This window comes from Cygnus olor, chromosome 8, assembly GCF_009769625.2.
Source record: "Cygnus olor isolate bCygOlo1 chromosome 8, bCygOlo1.pri.v2, whole genome shotgun sequence".
NCBI lineage: Eukaryota > Metazoa > Chordata > Aves > Anseriformes > Anatidae > Cygnus > Cygnus olor.
In genome coordinates this window covers 21,753,497-21,771,411 of record NC_049176.1, presented here as the reverse complement: position 1 = coordinate 21,771,411, position 17,915 = coordinate 21,753,497, and the positions used below count along the sequence as shown (strand labels likewise).

General features: G+C 51.8%; 1 protein-coding gene across 1 annotated transcript in view; it reads right to left on the bottom strand.

The window, feature by feature from the left end:
• Window positions 1–17,915, bottom strand: part of PTPRF (protein tyrosine phosphatase receptor type F) — a 371,106-nt gene that overhangs the window by 26,019 nt on the left and 327,172 nt on the right. The window contains 5 exon segments of the mRNA XM_040565789.1: window positions 3,346–3,461; window positions 6,669–6,823; window positions 9,638–9,850; window positions 12,299–12,389; window positions 13,090–13,343. Coding sequence (XP_040421723.1) covers window positions 3,346–3,461; window positions 6,669–6,823; window positions 9,638–9,850; window positions 12,299–12,389; window positions 13,090–13,343 — 829 coding nt within the window.

Genomic DNA, 17,915 nt, shown 5'->3' with positions numbered 1-17,915 from the left:
GGATTTGTGCACACTACCAGACTTCTACATGCTCTTCTAAGGATTCTGGCAAGAGAAGGTCGAGCTCTCTGCCAGGCTAAGAGGGCTGCGAGGTCTCACAGTGCCTGCAGGACTGCAGCCTGCAAAGCCCTCGGCTTTGCCTCTGGGGGAAGCACCTGTGCTACCTCTCCCATTCCTGAGTGTGGATGCCCAGACTCAGCAGGGAGGAGACACTTTTATGGTTGGTTGAGAGCGAACTTGAAGCTCACAAGGCAAAGAAGAGACAAAGGGGCAGTTACACCCATAGTCCTGATATTACTGCATCCCTCGGCAGGCGAAGGGCTGCCGCAGGAGCCTCCTGGCAGCCCGGCACCCAGTAGCTCCCCTTCTGCCACACCGTGCTGTGCTGTGGGAGTCGCTGCGCTGCTGTGCACGCAGTACCCGCGGGGCCTGCGCGTCGTGGCCCAAAGTGGGATCACTGCTGATCTAGAGTCTGCTGTGAGTGAGGGTGACCTTCATGACATTGAAACAGAAATTACAGAGACGAGAGAGAAAGGGAAAGAAAAAGCAAAAGGTGTCAAAAGATAAATACAGGAGTTAAAACTAACTTGAGATATTCGGGCAACTGGGGACACTGGCACCTGCAAAGAAAAGAAACGGGGCAAGAACAGAAATCCCATTAGCCTTTAGTCATCATTGCAGAGGTTCAGAAATGGAAAGACAGAGAGGTGAAGACGCAAAGGAAAGCACCACCTGCACAGCACCAGAAGCCTCCCTCCTGCGCAGGGCTTTTAACTCTGATGCTGCCAGCCAAGTGGCAGCGCGGGTATGAGCAGGGAGCGGGCACAGAGGCCTCCAGCCGATGTTGAGAGCCCCAATTCTCACTGCACGCCGCTGGCCGGGGCCTCGTGCCCGAGGGGAGGCAGTAAGGGTGGGTATATGTTGGGTACAGGGAGGTTTGTGCTGCTTGGTGGCCAGGACTGCCCGCAGCCCCAGCAACCTCTGCTTGGTGCCCCAGAGCCTCCAGCTCGCTTGCAGCTCCTCAGCAGCACAATTCTGCCTCCTTTCATGGCACACTGGGACACTGCCCGGTCCCGTATCCTGCCAGCCACTTAGCAAAGCAGTGCGTTAGTGCAGAGAGGGGAAATAACCTCTGTCTGAAGTAAGAACCACAAAAATGAGAAAGCTTAATATTTAATAACAGTAGCCCAATTAATTATGCATTAAACAAGGTTTTCCCTGCTCAGCACACTCCGGCAGGGAGGCCGGCTACTGAGGCGTGCAGGGCCAGTGGCCAGCACCTCTTGTCAGCGCACCCCCGCAGCACCGCCTCAGCTGCCGGCGGGTGACAGGGGCAGCAGCAGGGGCCTGCTGGGCTCACTGGCTTTTGTGCCTCCTCGTTAACGAGTACAAGCCTGTCAGGAGCTGGAACAGTCATTTCTAGCCACAGGACACCTGCTTCTGCCCCACGGAGCCTCATTAGCGATGGGGGGGACGTGGTGCTGTCACTGGGTGGGGAGCACTGGTTGGCAGCATCGCAGGGCACTGCTGCCTCCAGCGAACCGGGCTCCTGGGGTTGTTTTTATCTCTCCAGAGAGATCTGCAAAATTAACAAATGAGCCGGTACAGGTGGGAAAGGAAAATCTTCTGGACCTCTCCTCTCTCTGATGGCAGCTCTTGACCCTTCCTACAGCTCTAGCAAGGGATGCCCTTGCTGCAAACACCCAATCTCTTTGTTGGAGAGGGAGCAGGTGCCCGACCTCTCACACTCCTCCACGCAACATGAACCACAAGCATACAGCAAGATGTCCCCTGTGTCCCTGGGCTGTGGGACATGTCACAGAGACCCGTCCCCACGCACAGGCACCCTGGCCATTGACCAGGTGCCCTGTTCAACACCTCGCTCCTCCCACGGAGCTGTGAGCTGTTGCTGACTGTGTGCGATCCCCACATCTCTTGCTGCTTGCTGTCATCTGCCTGTTGAGATCTTCTCTCTCCACTGCAGGTGCCTCCCTTGCTTCCTACAGTGTTTTCCTCCTGTGTTGGTCTGTTGTGGCCAATTAACGTGCCAGGTTGGCTGACAACTGCCAGGCTGTTGCTTCATCCTACCCACAAAAGCTGCCATCGGTCCTGCCTGGGAGATGTAATTCCTCTGGCAGCTGCTCTGGCACAGAGGGAGATGTGCTGGTGAAACCCACGCCACCGCAGTCGGGTCTGAGCCAGACCGCTGTGAGTGGCAAGAGGAAAGGCTCCGCTTGCCCTCCCTCCCAGAGGTAGCATGTTTACATCAGGAAACGGCCCCTTCAAAACTCTCCTGTTAGACGAAAGCTCTTAGATGAATGAGCAGCGGGAGGAAAAGGAAAGTAGGTTACAGACCAGGAGGAGCTGCAAGTTAGAAGAGCGCTGTGCCTCATTTATTGCTGAACTGCTCCCTCCATCACAAAACCCAAGCCCTCCTCCACTTCGTCTAGGACTCAGGCTCTCTGAAAGGCTCTGAATGAGCTGGGGCGAGCCCGCCTCTGATCGCTACAATGCCAGGCACTGTGCTTTCAGTGCCATCAGAGACAGATAGACACAAAGCAGCAGCATGAGACCTTTCTGCAGTGGGAAGTACAGCTGCCTCTGCAGGCTGGCAAACAGCTAGAGCCTGAGGCACCAGAGGCCAGCGCAGGCATGACTGGAGATGCTCTGCAGTGAACAGTCAGATTCGGAAAGCAACAGCTGTTACTGAGCCATCATCTGGACTGAGGCCACCGAAACCAGCAGTGCCCTTCACTGGGCAGCAGCACTGCCCAGGGAGCAGCGTGGGCTGCAGGGAGCTCTTCACCCTTAGCTGAGCAGAGCAGGAGAGTTAGCACACTGAACATCCCAGGATGAAGCTGCTGGGACACCCTTGCAGCGTAAGAGCTCACCACCTCCCCAACCCTCCTGGATGCGGCCCCTGTGGCCAGCACCACACCAGCAGTGCTCAGCGCTGAGCCCCAGCCTGGACCAAGCCAGCACAGCACCTGGGATCAATGTGGGTGTGGGTGCTTGCGAGCTCTCCCAGCACTGCATGGGGACTCCTCCTGGCTCACAATGATCACAGTGGCTCTGGCTGTGTGTGAGCCTCACGTAGGACCCGACACACAACAGACACGGGCTGTCCCCATCTGGGTTCCCAGCCCTGTGTGCCTGCAGGGCTGGGGAGGAGGATTTGCAGGCAGGGTGGCTACCTGGATAACCCCGGTCTAAGCCCCATCTGTGCTCCTGTGACCACGAAGGTGCAGAGCTGCTGCGGGAAGGACCGCGACTCCTCCTCTGTCATGGTGACCTGGTGAAGGGGAACTGGGGCAGGTGGGACACGAGGGGGTTTGCTGCTCCTACCTGGAGTCTGGTAGTTGAGTCGCCTCATCTCAACCGGGTCAGAGGAATGGGCCAAGAGTGAGTCCTTCAGGCCGATGGAGTGTTCATCCTTGGAAGAGGGGGAGTGTGCCCTTTTCCTGTAGATGGAGGATGGAGACAAGCAGGTGAGCTCTGGCACAGACTGGCACAAACCACCCCGGAAAGGAGTCTGGGTGCCCATGTCCCGGATACCCAGCTCCATCCCAGGCTCCCTGGGGCTCTGGGCAAGTCACATCCTCTTCTGTGCCTCCCGTTTCCCATCTATAAAACAGGAATCACTGTATTTCAGAGATGGCAGAGGTTCGATTAGTGAGACACTTTGAAATGTGATATTCTGCATAACGTTTACTAGAGAAAAAGCAGATAAATGCAAGATCTTCTTCCCTTGTACTCCCTCTAGGAACTATTTCCTGTAGTGGAAGGATATAAGCCAATTTTTTTTTTCTCACGTATTAGACATATTTAAATATAGAACACTGTAATATAATAGTGTAAAGGCTCTTCAGGGTGTGTTTTATTGGGCCATTAATATACGTCTTGAATGGCTGAAGGCACCCAAGGCGTGTATTAATGGAACAATAAAATACACTGTTGTCTCTTCATGCTGTATTTATGCCTAAAGCAATGCCACCACCTCAGGCTCTTGCTGGAATTCACAGGCAAGGCAGGGACAGATCCAATCAAGAAGCGGACAAGTGAATACTAAGGAAAATCTAATACTGCAAAGAGGCTTTCTAGCAATTCTCTCAGTCCCACTTCTTGCTCTATGTTACAAGTGCACTGGATATTCCCGTGCAGTACAGAAGGGTGCTGGGCAGGAGCAGGACAGGGACGCTCTTCTGAGCCTGTGCTGATCCTGGTGCTTTGCCAAGGTGCTGAGCGTGCAGCAGTAATACGCAGAGATTTTGTCTCCTGGCTACAGCCTGAAACTGGATTTTGCCTGATGGTGAACCCCTCTGCTGACCTGACGCTTTCTGCGAAAGAGGGAACTGCACTGCTGCTAGCCTGCACAAACGCTAGCACATTTACCATCCTGTAAATCGCAACAGTCAGTGTCTGCTTTCTCCTTCTTTGTGAGGCATTTCAAAGCACCCTGAGGGTTGCCATGCTCTGCACACAGGCAGCTGCAGCTCTGGACGGTGGTGACCCTGAACCACCCATGATCAGAAATGCTCTGAGTAGGCACAGGGCACTATCACTTCCCCTGCCCGTGCTGGGCTGGCACTAGTGGCAATAAATTAAGTAAAATTTTGTGCATAAATCACGAGTGAAAACTGCTTTTCCTCTGATGCACAGACTGTGAGCAAGCTCCATCTGTAGCCCGTGGCTGCATCAGACACTGGGGTGGTTCAGTGGGGAGGACCAGCTTTTGAGTCTTACAATGCTCTCAACACCTCAGAGGTGTCCCAACACCTCAGAAGCCTTCTAGCTGCCTGGACTGAGACAAAAGAGCCGACAGACTAAGAGCATTGATAGAAGGCAAGAAAAATACATGGCAAACAAATAAAGCGCTGTTCTTCCTCTCAGGAGCATAGCAGGATGTGCCATGTGCTACTGTGTGCCAGTCCCTGAGCCCTTGAGCAAGGTGGCCTAGCTTTGCTGGTGAATGGGCACGGCATATAATTAATGTTTGTCTCTCTCATTAGCCTAGTCGGGGCCACCGCTAAACAAACCTCCAGATCCCAAGCTAGCTACTGCTACTCAGGTTCTGTTCATTCCCATTGTAGATCTGAAATTGTGAATATGCTGCACAGATACCGCTGGGAGAAAAGCGGGAGGATAACAGAGCATCCTTCCGAGCACGCAGGTGGTGCTGGACACGGAGGTGCTGCTGCGTGGGCTAGGACGCAGCAGGGACAGGAATGCTGAGGGTGAGCACAGAGGGCTGGGGCCGCTTCCTGGTGCTCGACCTGCACCAGTCTGGGTTAAAGCAGAGCTAAGACAAGGTGGACGCAGCATCTGTGGGGCCCAAGTACAGACTCCCTGGGCAGAGGGGGAGGGGGCCATTTTCCCACCTTAAAGATCAGCCAACACTTTGTTTCCTACAATTGCCTGGTATTTGCTTAAAGCTTCCTCATTACAGAATGCAAGAATGCACCTGCACTCTTGCTGGAACAGCTCTCAGTCTAAAGTGACTGAGAATACAAAGAAGCACCTATAACTGCTGCTGTTGTTGTTTCTGGATTTTTAATTTAATTGCAAAAACAATCTAGGAAGTCTTTAGGCTGGAACCATCTCCCTGCATCAGCCTGTGAGGGGCTAACAATTACTAGGAGGCTGATGCCTTTGAGGAAACAAAATCTCTGTAAACCCCCAGCGTTGGCAAGCCCCGTGCTCCCAAAAACAAAGATGCCCCTTACTTGTGCCAGGTTTGATATTTAAACAGGGAAATAGATTTGAAATTATAGCAAAACAAGAAGATAAAATGGATTCGTTACCTTTCTTGTTTACTAGATCCAGGGAAGAGCAGAAACAGAAGAAAGGAGATGATCACTGACACAGAAAGGCACTGACTGCACATGCACAGCAGAGCTCCATTTAATCAGACAACAAAAGCAGCTCCCTTCGCCAAGCTACAGATACACATAAATAGTAAATAGAGAGTCCAGGAGGAGCAGAACCTTGGAGCTGAGCTGACAGACAATATGACCGAGTGTAATTGAACAGGCTACGCAGATACATGCAAATGCAACCTGCGGCTCCTTGCAAGGACTAACAATTGCCTCGTGCCACAGTTACAGCTCTGGCAGGATTGTTCTGCTACGTGTGAGCAGGAGGCTGCTTCAGCAGGACGCAGCAGCCAGGACCCAGGGGCCTCAAGAGGAGTGCTCCTACTCTGATTTCAGCCTGTCACATCCACGCCCTGTTCTCACTAAGACCATGTTCCCCTGTCAAAATTCGCAGCAGTGGGGGCACCTGCCAGACATCTAGCAGGCAACTTCAGCAGGTAAGTGGTACTACAGATGTTCCTGGTGCTGCAAATCCAAGCTGTGAGACGAGAGAGTGGTCAGACTGGCTTTAGGGACAAAGCTGCTGCTCTCCCCTGTCCCACTGCTCAGAGGTTTCCAAAATCCACAAGCAGCTCTGCGTCCTGGGGCTGGTATTAATTACCTTCTGCATAGCCAGTCCTTCTGCAATCTTTATAAAGCAGCCTTCTGCTGTGCTGGTAGAGACCTTCCTCCTCCCTGCGACCACCAAGGACTGTCTACCAAGGCACCCCCCATCTGAAGGCTGGAAGGAGTCTCGAAGGTGCCACCTCCTGTCATGCTCATGCTGTAACTGCAATGCCCTGGCCTAGATCTCACCTTTTGAAGAGGAGTATAGCGATGACAATGATGATGATTAGTATCACAGCCAGGACAGGTCCCATCACCCACAGCATCTCTGGCTCGTCCTGCTGCTTTGCTGAAGCCACTTCCATCACAATCTCATCAGAGTAGGGGCTCGCTGCGTATCTCTTCTGAACAGCACCGGCAGGAGAGGGAGAGAATAGCAAGCATCCGTTAGCCTAAAGCAGCAGCCACATCCCTGAAACAGAGGTTTTCCCTTGCCTCTGGCTAGCAGGGAACGGCAATGCTTCTCAAACCCCGGCAGCACACGGTACGATCCTCCCTCCCTCAGCATCAGCAGAGGTCACACTGCAGGAACAGCCTCTTCCTGGTGTGAAACATTCCCGTGCCAGCAACTTTCTGGCTAGCAGACTCGGCCCCAAGGTGCCAAACTGGAGCAGCTCAGCTAAGAGCCACTTGCCAGCCCTGGATTCTCTTGGAGCCAAATCACAGGCTTTTGAATCCCAACCAATTGCACAGTGGGGCTGGCTGATGATTCCTAAGTGGTTCATAATACCTGCTGTGCTGATATCAACACATCTCTCCAGGACAGGGCTATATTAGGAAAACCCCTGCTGGGCTAGGTGGTTTTCTTCAAGGAATGAAATGACAGGAACATTTTCTTCCTGGTGTCTCTGCTCTGATAAACAGACCTTGGAAAGGGGCTCACGCTCACAGGCCCCTTTCCAGAGATTTCTGCGTTCTGGCAGCCCGGTGATTTATAACCTGAAGGGACAGCTTTCTAGCCCCACCAGCAAGACAGGATTAGCAGAGACCCAAACCATTCCTGCAGAAAAATGACCCTGCACCTCGCTTGTTCTGCTGCTGTTGCTAAGGCTCACGTAGCCGTGTTGTCCCTTCGCAGCTCAGTCTCGCTGGGTCAGAAGGGTTAAACGCTGCAAAAAGAAATCCTTTGCCCCTATTAGAGAGGGCCAGAGCTGCATCAGTTCAGTGCCTGTGGCTTCTGAGCAGCACCTGCTGCCCTGCATTAGGGACCTAGAAATGCTCTGCTCTTGCCATCAAAAGTTTCGGTCGCTGAAGAGGTGACCGGGGATCTATAAATCACCTGCTTTAAGGTCGAAGTTTAAACATGTGCTCCATGTCTGCGTGCATGTGAGGGGATGACAGAGAAAAATCAAGCATGCTGGTGTCACACAAATGCACGTCTCGGTCTCTTCTCAGAGGTGCCCTTGATCCCAGCCAGGCTGGCTTCACACACGTGTGCAGCACAGAAAATGATCTTCTCTGTAACATCCTTCTGGCAGCAAGCACAGGTGCAGCATCGTAGCTGCTCTCAGATTTATCAGTGGTCAGAGATGCCACTGGCTTGCAGGGCCAAGTGAGAGGCTACTGCTTTGTCTGAGACTTCTCAGCCCTACCAGCCTGTTTCAATGACCATGACATAGCTGATGGCTCCTGCTTCAGCTCTGTTCTTACAGCAAATCCGCTTGGGACCACTGCAACACATCAGCCTTCTTCTACCTGCCTGGCTCAACTGGGGCCAGCTACAGCTCTGAGCATGGCAGAGACCAGAAGATGCCCCAGCAGAGGTGAGAGGTCAGGGCAGAAGGCCTGGGGCTTCTCTTTGTAGGGGCAGGGGGCTGCTTAGAAAGGAAGGCACAATGGCTTTACCCATCGCTGCGCAGAAAGGCCAAGCTGCAAAAGGTAGGGGAATGGGTATGGGGATGCCACTCTGTGCAGCCAGGTAACGTGCATCCATCTCAAAAGCTTTGTGCAGGAGGCCGAGATTCACATTTCTGCAGGCACACATTAAAAAAGGCTCCTTCCAAGAGAAGGCCCAAGCCGAAGAGATCAGAGGGACTATCTCGGTGGCATTTCCAAAGGCAGACTGTGAGGTGCAGGTGCCCCTGATCTCACAGGTGGTATTTCAACGCCTCACCCACCCCACCTCTGCTTTAAAAAAGTCCAGTGCTACACTTGCCTGCTGACACTAGAGACACAGCAAGCAATTTCAGAGGAGCTGAGCGGGGGAGATGGTGCACAGCCCTGCAGAGAGTGTCTCATGCTTCAAATGAAAATGTGTGTGAAGCAGCAGGGAATGCAGAAAGGTGGTAGCTAGGAGCAGAGCGTGAAAACCCTGCTTGCTGGTGGCTCACCGGAGGGCTGTGGCAGATCTGTGCTAGGGAGGAGACGATGTTAGTCTGGGATCATCTGGTTACGGTCATCTCTTCTTGACAGGGATTGCCAGGACAGCATACCCCGAGGCCTCTGCTTTACCTTATTGTTAATCTGTGACTCTCCTCCCCTCACCAGTGTGCACATCTTGCCACAAGAACACGTGAGCTGGATGAGTAATGAAGAACTTGACCAGCCCTAATGAGCCATTACAAGAAAATGAGGCTGAGGAAGGAAGCCGCAGCTTGGAAGCCAACCAAAGGACTCTGTACATCTCTATTATTCCCATTATTTACACACTAGCCACTGCCACCGCCACTCCTGCCCTCCCTGTTTACAGCTGGACACTGATGCAAGGTCTCAGCGTGCTGCTCCCTGCTTATTGCACCAGCTGCTCCCTTCCCCATCACATGCCCAGGCCCCGCGTGCCCGGTGACATATTACCGACGAAGGCATGGCCCATTTGCCTCCAGCGAGGAGAGGCACGGGAGTGAGAATCTCTACACAGCAGGCACGTGTGCAGCTCACCCTGCTGCCAGCCCTGCGATAGGAGGCAGGTTTGCTTTTCCAGCTGGGAGCGAGATTCTGGCCAGAGAAGGACCAGGGGGAACATCCTGCTCCCTCCAGAGCCTCGGCAACCACTCTGTAGGACAGGGTCTCAAGGGGCTGTTTTCCCCAGGCATTTACTTGAACCGAAGCAGAATTAGGAACTCTCCCATGCCAACCACGTGTCAGGCTCCCACCTGCACTGAGCCCCCTCAGCTCCGCTAGGAAAGGCAGAGCCTCCCTCCCCAGCAGGAAGCCCTTACCGTGTCTCCGTCCTCCAGCGAGGCCAGCACGAAGCAGCGATAGCTCAGGTCTTGAGAGAGGGGCTTGTTGTAGAAACCTTTGTAGTTCTTCTCATCCCCCAGGGTGAAGGTCTCAGGCAGCACATCCACTTGAGCAGCAATGTAAGGCTTCAGCCTGTCTGCCTGGCGGCGCTGGCGCCTGCTCTGACTCCCCTGGCTGATGGCCTCCAGCAGCTGGGGACAAACAAGGTGCATCGCTACTGCTTCGCCCAGCGTGACACCGCCTGGCGCTGCTCCCTTACCAGTTGTAGGACTCAGCAGGGAGGAAGGGAAGGCAGAAAAAGACACTGGGTTTGATCTGGACATGGTACAAAGAAGCCAGAGGGATGTGTGTCTGTTTAGGCGTTGCTGGGGCACCCATCTGCAGACCCTCACTGCAAGCACCTCTTGGTTCTGGGCGAGCCCTGAGCCCTGGGATGCTGACAGTGAGTGGCAGCCCGGCTGTCACCCAGAGTTAGTGCATCCCAGTGGGCTGCAAGGGAACCGGGCCGTATTTTGTGGCCCAAATACTGGCATGGACAGCAACTCACATTCTCTATGGCCACTGGATGTGAATTACAGCTGATGCTGATGTAGAGGGAAAAAGTGACATTTGCTGTGTCTTTCCCTTCTGTCGGTGCTTCGATATTTCACCTGCTGCTGGGTTGCAGGCAGAACTTTGTGTAAATCACAGAGTGATAACAGATTTCATGGGATGTTCGGAATAAAAATGGCAAATTTCATAGTCAGCCACAAATTCATGAAAACGGATATAAACACACAAAAATTCAATTACACTGCTAAGAAAGACTCTCAGATGTTTAAAAATGTTTTTCTAATGAATAAAAATGAATACCAGGCTTGGAACAGAAATTCTAATTTAAAATGAAGAAAGAGGCATGAAATACATTTCACACACGAATGTATCAGTGCAGCATTGTCAGGGCAGACAGGGAATGTCAGTGCTATGGTGGGGCTGGGGACAGTGACGTGCACACAAAGCTGTGCTGCTGAGCTCACTCCCTCTGACGTGAGAGCTAGGCAAGGCACCCCCTCCTCTTCCCTCTCATCAGTCCATCCTTGCCCTCTTATGAACAGTCACATTAGAGAAAGCATGAGGGAAAAGGCAGAAAGATAGCCTTTGGATGGCGGCGTTTGCTCCCCTCTTGTGCCTTGGCTGAAATTACAGCTGAGTTTTTGGGGGCAGAAAGCACAGCAGTATGTGTATGACACCATGGGGCTCCAGCTGTGCTTGAGGCTGCTGGATGTTGCTGCCACCTCTACAAGTAACACACCAAAAGTCTGCACCGAAGGAATGCTAGGCTTGCACAGTTCAGATCCTCAAAAAGTAGAAAATGTCAGAACTAATAGCACCCATGCAAAAATAATTCAGCTGCCTGATATATGGGCACCATGTTACGATCCTTGACTACACGGTCACATACTGTCTTCTCTGTAACTCCCCTGCTTTGCTCAATACACAGGACAGACAGTGCTTAATCAAAGAGCAGCTATTCCATATTTTGCTTTCTTCTTTGCATTATGCAGCCTGAGGCCTTGTTTATTGCTTACTATTCAAACCCAGCTCTGAAGACAAAATTAATAATTTCCTCGTGGGCTTTTCTATGGTGCTGATCACTGTAATATTACAAGTGCTTCACAAACATTAACGATCTTATCTTCCAAACACCCATATGAGGTGAGATGAAAGCGATTATCCTCATTTTACAGATGGAGAACAGAGGCACAGGGACGTTAATGAAAAAAATGTCCACTAATTTTGAATGTCAAATTGAAAAGCTTGTTTTGTTTTTAAAGAAAACTCAGCATTTTTTACTTCACTGACTGTATCCAGCAGAGCTCCTATCGACTTTCTCTGCAGCTGGGGATGCTTAGGCTTTCCAACTAAGGCTCCAGGATCTCAAACTGAGCACTCCAAAAAGAAGCAAAACAGTGGCTGCTAATACAAAAGTTGTTTTAAATCATTTGCCCAGGTCTAAGTAAAACAATACGAGATAGAAAACAGTTCTCTGGATAGCTTTGTAACTATCTAAAGCACAAAATCAAACCATCCTTTCTCATCCCAGTCTTCTCTTTCTTGTAACAACTTCCAGCTTCTGCAAAGAAATGATGCAGGAGGCCTATGGATGGTGGTTCTTCATCACACAATTCTGCTTCACATGCAGAACAGATCCACCTGTACGTGGAATGAGCTGGGACCCCATGGAAAAGGCTGTGCAATCACGTAATTAAAGATTAATGATAAGCAAGGGCTGACTTACATCTTCTAACACTTTCTAATTTCTCAGTGCTTAAAGCTTACAACTTTTTTTTTTTTCTTAATGGACCTGTGTGTGACTTCTGTGAATTTGTGCGTGTGATTTCTTGGAATTTTTCCTAATTACTTTGGGTGGATGGTGCGTGTGAGGAAGAAAGAGCCCACAAACCCCTTGCATGAGATTCTCCTGACACCTGCACATGTACCGTGCCATTTGTGTCGCAGGACTCCTGCACAGGGCAAGCTGCATCTTGGGGTGAGTGTGCATCTCGGGGTGCAACTGTGCCTCTCCCAGGAGGCCTGGGCAAAGCATGCCAGGCGACCTGGGAGCCCCTTCCACTACAGCAGCTGCTACGGACTCCTACCTGGTCCAGCTCCATCTCATCAGGTGTCCGCCAGCGAGCAGTCAGGCTGCTGGTGCTCTGATCCACGGGCACGACCACGATGTAGTACCACCTGGGAAGGAAGGACAGCATAAGCACTGGACCCTAAGTCATCTCTCCAGCAGGTCACCGAGTAACATGCGCCATATCCCTCCCCGAGATGACCTGCTGCACTCCCTGCCCTCTAAGCAGTGGAAGGGCTCAGTGAGGAAGAGGCCAGCTTTCCAGCTGCACCAGAGAAGAGAACACTCCTGTTAGCGCTCATTAGGTTAATGAAGATCTACAGACTGTGCTCCAGAGGGTGGTGTAGGAGCTGCGAGAAGGACATTTATATAATCGGATTGTAGCAAGAACCCTGGGGGAATTGTGCTTCAGCACAAGGATACCACAGTAACGAATAAGACTTCTACAAACTAGCTTTTTTAATCTCCTTGAGGCTTTAGGCATTATTTATTTAAAGGATATTATACAGTGTCAGAGAAAGTCCCTCCTGATCCTCAACTGTGTTTTTGCTGGTAGCATCTGGAGTATACCCACCAGGGCAAGGGCAAACTGTCAGAGAATTGTCTTAATTTTATTGCACATAAATATTTGCTCAGGAAGAGCCAGCAGTGTGATTCCACGTTATGGGCAGATGCCTGGCTCTGTACTGCAGCCTGTTCTGAAATTCCCTCCCAGGTTACAATCCCGATCGGTTGGCAGAGACTCGCCCTGTGCTCTTCCCTATCTCCAGCCCTCGCAGCCTGCCTTCTCCACCTGGGGACAGCACCTACCTAACGGGCACGGTGGTCTGGACTTTGGGAAGGCTGAGCGTGAATTTCCCCTCCTGGATGTACTTGTCTGTGGCGATGGGTTTGCTTTGCAGGACATCAGGCGCAGTGCGGATTGAGACGAGGTGCTGGAGCCCCCCAGCGCTGCTCCCGCGGTTCATTAGCACGAAAGAATAGTCCGTGTCTGGCTGGAGGTCACTTATGAGTTTCTTCATCGAGTGGCCGTCCACCTCCACGCTCTGGCTGTTGTACAGAATCTGAAATGGGGAAGAGGACACGCTCATGCAGCCGACAGCTGCTGATGAAAACTCACGCTCAAAATAGCAGCGGCGGAGCCGACAGTTTGGCTCCGGGCCCTCCCTCAGGTGGTTCAGCTACCCTGTGCTTCGTAAACAGCCATAAATCTTGCCTTAAAGAAGAGCAGCCCCTGGCAGAGGGCTGAGCCGCGCTCTCCGCAGGGCGGCGAGGGGGCACCTGGGCAGAGCCCGGGTGGCCAGCGGGGAGCCCGGCGGTGCCACGCGCGCTGCTTTCGGCGCCGGTTCGGGGAAGGGCTGCAGATGGCTGTGTTTTGCCCCCGCGCGGATTTGAACGAGTCTTTTGTTCCTCGTCTCACGAGGCTACAACACACAATATGCTTTTGGTGTAAAATCCCATCTGCTTTAAATCGGTGCTGCTCCCGTGCCTCCCAGCTGATGGAGCGGTTAGTGCAGAGCTTAGAGCTTCCCCCTCCCAGCAAGGTGACCTGGGGGGGCGGGTTACGTGCCTCGTGCCTCGCCGACGAGCTGACAAATCCTGCGCTGGGCTCGCAAATTGGTACCCGAAACAAATGGCGGCTCCGCAGGTGTGACACCCGTCACCATGACAACAGATGCTGGTGCCACGCAGGGGACCCGCGCTGCTTTTCGCTGCCGCGCTTGCAGCGAGGGGCTGTGGGCAGGACAGAGCAGGGCCACCGGTGGCCCGGGGCAGCGGGTGGCCCCCCCATGCGTAGCCCCCCTGCAGCCCAGGCTGCCAGCCCCTCAGCTAATGACGTTTTGTCCTCGTCCCGCTTCAAATACACCTACCCCTGCCCAAGGCATGGCAGCCGTGGGCGCTGTCTGCCTCGGGAAGCTCCATCCTGCTCTTGCTAGAACAACCCCCATACCCCAAAACCCCAGGTGCTGGCTCTGCAAAGCCAGAAACTCAGACAGATCCCAGAGACAGAGACGAACGGCATGTAGAGAACTGGCGGGAGCAGAGGTTGTGCCCCAGCAGCAACAAACCAGCTTGCTTCCTTCCACCGGGCAACCTTCCAGCGCGGCAGGGGAGCACTGGATGCCTGACAGAGGCGCAGAGCCACGATGTGCCAAAAACGGGCAAGGGCAGAGCTGGAGCATGTTAAACCATGGCAGCTATTACATGCCACAGGCAGAGACCACACAGTAAAACGTGCTCTCTCCAACGGGGGCCTTGAGAGAGAGAAGACAGCTCCGTGGAAGAAAAATTACTTGAAGTCAAACAGATCTCTTGCCAGCTGAGCCTGCTGCTCAGGCTGATGCAGGCAGCAAGGGAGGGACTGAACTTTCTTTCCAAGTCACCTTTTTAGCAGGTGGCAGCAATCTGCAGAAAGCTGCTGGCTCCCTGGGACAAGGGCAGCTGATTAGCGCTGCTCTAGTATTTAGTGCTGGGGCTGGGAGGTGGGGGGAGGCCCTGGAAAGCAAGCAGAGCACAGGGAGCAGGCTAGGCCTGGGATGTGCACCTCTCCTTCTGTATTATCCGAACAGCTAGCCATGACATGCTTCAGATCCTCTTCTGATCACTTTGCGTAGAGGCTGGGATAGAAAAGGAGCCCCATTTCTTGTGCTACTGGCTCCTGAGGGTGCCGCAATCTGAGAAGGGATTCCCAGCAGAGTGGCACTGAGGAGCCAGAAATGGAGGGGAGAGAATCCCCCTTGTTTGTTGACATGTTTCAATCTTCAGGGATGAACTGCAAAACTAAGTCCTAAGTACTAAAATAATGTAGAGGTTTGCAGGGACAAAGCCCCTGCTAGATGCCCCACGTGCAGTAAAGGCTGTCAAAAGTAGGATGGCTGGAGGAGTTTGCTCTGCTCTGACTCCCCTTCCAGATATTTTCTCCTGGGCTTTAAATCCCTTTGTCTAGAGACATGCGCGTCAGAGGGGTGCTAAAGCAAATGCAAAAAGGTAAAATGAAGAAATGTCTCTTGTAGCACTGGGATATCAGGTAGTTATTTGGCAGGTTTCGCCCTGCTCTGCCACACGAGTCAGCACAACCAAGACAGGAGTAGTAGACCTCACGTTACCTTAGCAGCTTTGCTGTCTGTCCCAGCACGACCCCGTGCAACGATACTGCTGCAGTGCAGGTCCAGATAGTCCAGACAAGAGCAGGTCCTAAGCTGTCCTGGGGAGCAGCGGGACCTCACCTCATTTGCTCCAACACAGACGAGCAAAACCAAAATTCCAACATTAATAACTACGCTGGAATGATACGAAGTCCACGATGAGTTCCGTTGCCTCTCAGATGAGAGAATTCTCATTATGGAGCTTTCCCTAATAAAGGCATCACCAACTGCTTCTGCTTGTGCTCTAGGGAAGACACTTGCTCACCAACTGCCTGTGCATGAGGCATCTGCTGGGGACACAGCTGTTCTCCTGGGGCAAGCGGAGGCCAAAAAGATGGTCAGGCACTTCAGTTCAGTGTTTCCCTGCTTGCTCTGCATTGGAACCAGCCAGGACACAGTCCCTGATTCAGCTCCAACACCAGATGATGATTTCCACTGCCATGCACAGAAGTTTGTGTCTAAAGACAGTGAGATTAGCATTTGCAATGCTTTCCCGAACCATTCTCTGCCCTCCCCTTTCTTCACTGTTGCTGTAGCAGTTCCACATTCCTTCACCTGCCATAACACATTGTCTTCTCAAATGTTATGCACCATTAGGTAAGGCCTCTACACAAACCTTACAATAATGTAAGGGCTCAGAAACAGTCATTCGCGTGCAGCAGAAGATGCCTGGGAGCTCAAGCAGGAACACTATTTAGAGGTTGTATCATGGCCCACTGGTAACTACTTAAGTCAGCAGCAAATTTGGCCCAAGGGCTCTGAACTGCCAAACATTGCTGACTAGCCCATGGATTGCTGTAAAATGTCATTTGTGTTGCTCTTACTCACAAGAGAGAATTTGCAAAGCTGGAAGCTAGGTGGGTCCAAATGTCACTGCTGAAGGTCTGCTGCTTCATTTCAAGGTAGCAAAGAATGTATTGAACTAAAAGGTGAAAAGACATGTAGTGTGCAATACTGCAGAAAAATAACTACTGGATGGAGAAGCAGACAAAGTCGACTTTATGGGGGGCAGGAGTACTTGCTGCATTCCACAGGACACAATGCCAGAAAGCACTGCCCAGGATTCTTGGGGCTTATTTCTGAACCTGCACCATAACCATTTGGAAAATGTGCTACTCCCCATTTGTACAACACCTTGTGATGCTGCTTTCAACCAATATATCCTCCATCCTGCTCTTCAGCTGAAGAATGTCTCAGGGAAGTGCAGTTTCCCCAAGGAGAAGGTCACATCTGTCTTACACTTTCCATGAAAGCTCCAGAATGCCTTTCTACAAGCATGCTGAAACAAAAAAGGAATGGTGCCTCTGCTCCACCACAAAGGTTGGGCAACATTTTACAAGGAATTTATCTCCTGGACCAGAAGAAGCTGTGAAAATTCCCTGAAGAGAATGAAAAGGTTCATTATTGATTTGCTAGCAGTAACATTTCCTAAGGTCTCAGCTCACCCTCTATAAAAAAACAGCACCAGTCCTGCCTGTGCCTCACTATTCATTGTCAGAACAATATCTACTTTAATTAAATCTGTTAAAGTAGAATATGACACCCTTTGGGACATAGATTTAGCGTGAGACTGTTTATCAAGTGTAGATAATACTAATTGTTCCCATGGAGATTTAAATGCTATGCTAGTTACAGTATTAGGCTCTGGCCTCAGCATCCCGTGTGCCTGAATTAGAGGAGAGAGGTGAACCTTGTTTATAAAAATACCAAGTCCTGAAAGTTAAGGATTTCTTTCGAGTGGCACAGTCAGTGACTTGGAGCTGACCCTCTTAGCTCCTGGCCTCCGCTCGTGTGCATCTGCAAGCCGGGTAATACTAATAGAAAGAAGACACTATTAGAGAAATATCCTTGTAACACTCTTGTTTGCATGACTGCTCTTCAACCAGCAAGTGCTAATGCCATCTGCTCCCGTGTCATCCGAGGGTTAACCCACCGCAGGGGCAGACCCTGACTCACTGTCTGTGTCAGCAGCTGCAGCTATGAGGCCGAGACAAGAAATCCGTGTCATGCCTGATCCTGGCTACCTCCAACCAACCCACCATTCTTACGCATTAGTAACGCTCCAAAGGTCACCCTGTTCCTTCCTCGCAGCGAGCTGTCAGACAGAGCTGTGGGCTTTGTACCACAAGAATAAGGGAAGGTGGAGCAGACTGGTTCTTCAGCAGAGTGCAAAGTAACAAGGATCGGTGAAGTTCGTTGCGGCCATATATCTGAGTGCTGATCCTAATGCAGCCTAGACCTGGGAAAGCTTTGAATGCCATGAGGTCTTCACAAAAAGCCTTATCTGCTCCAGCTAAACTCTACATATTAACAAGTGTCTGCTATTGATCACGGTAATTTAGCTTTAGGATTTAGACAAGGAGAATTAGCAATAAGGAAGGGGAGGTGCTCACACACATTGATACGGATGTAGCACCAGATCTTCCTCCCCTTCCCTGAGCCATGGCTCCTCCACGGCTCATGCAGGCCTTGAATTTGCATTTTAGGCAC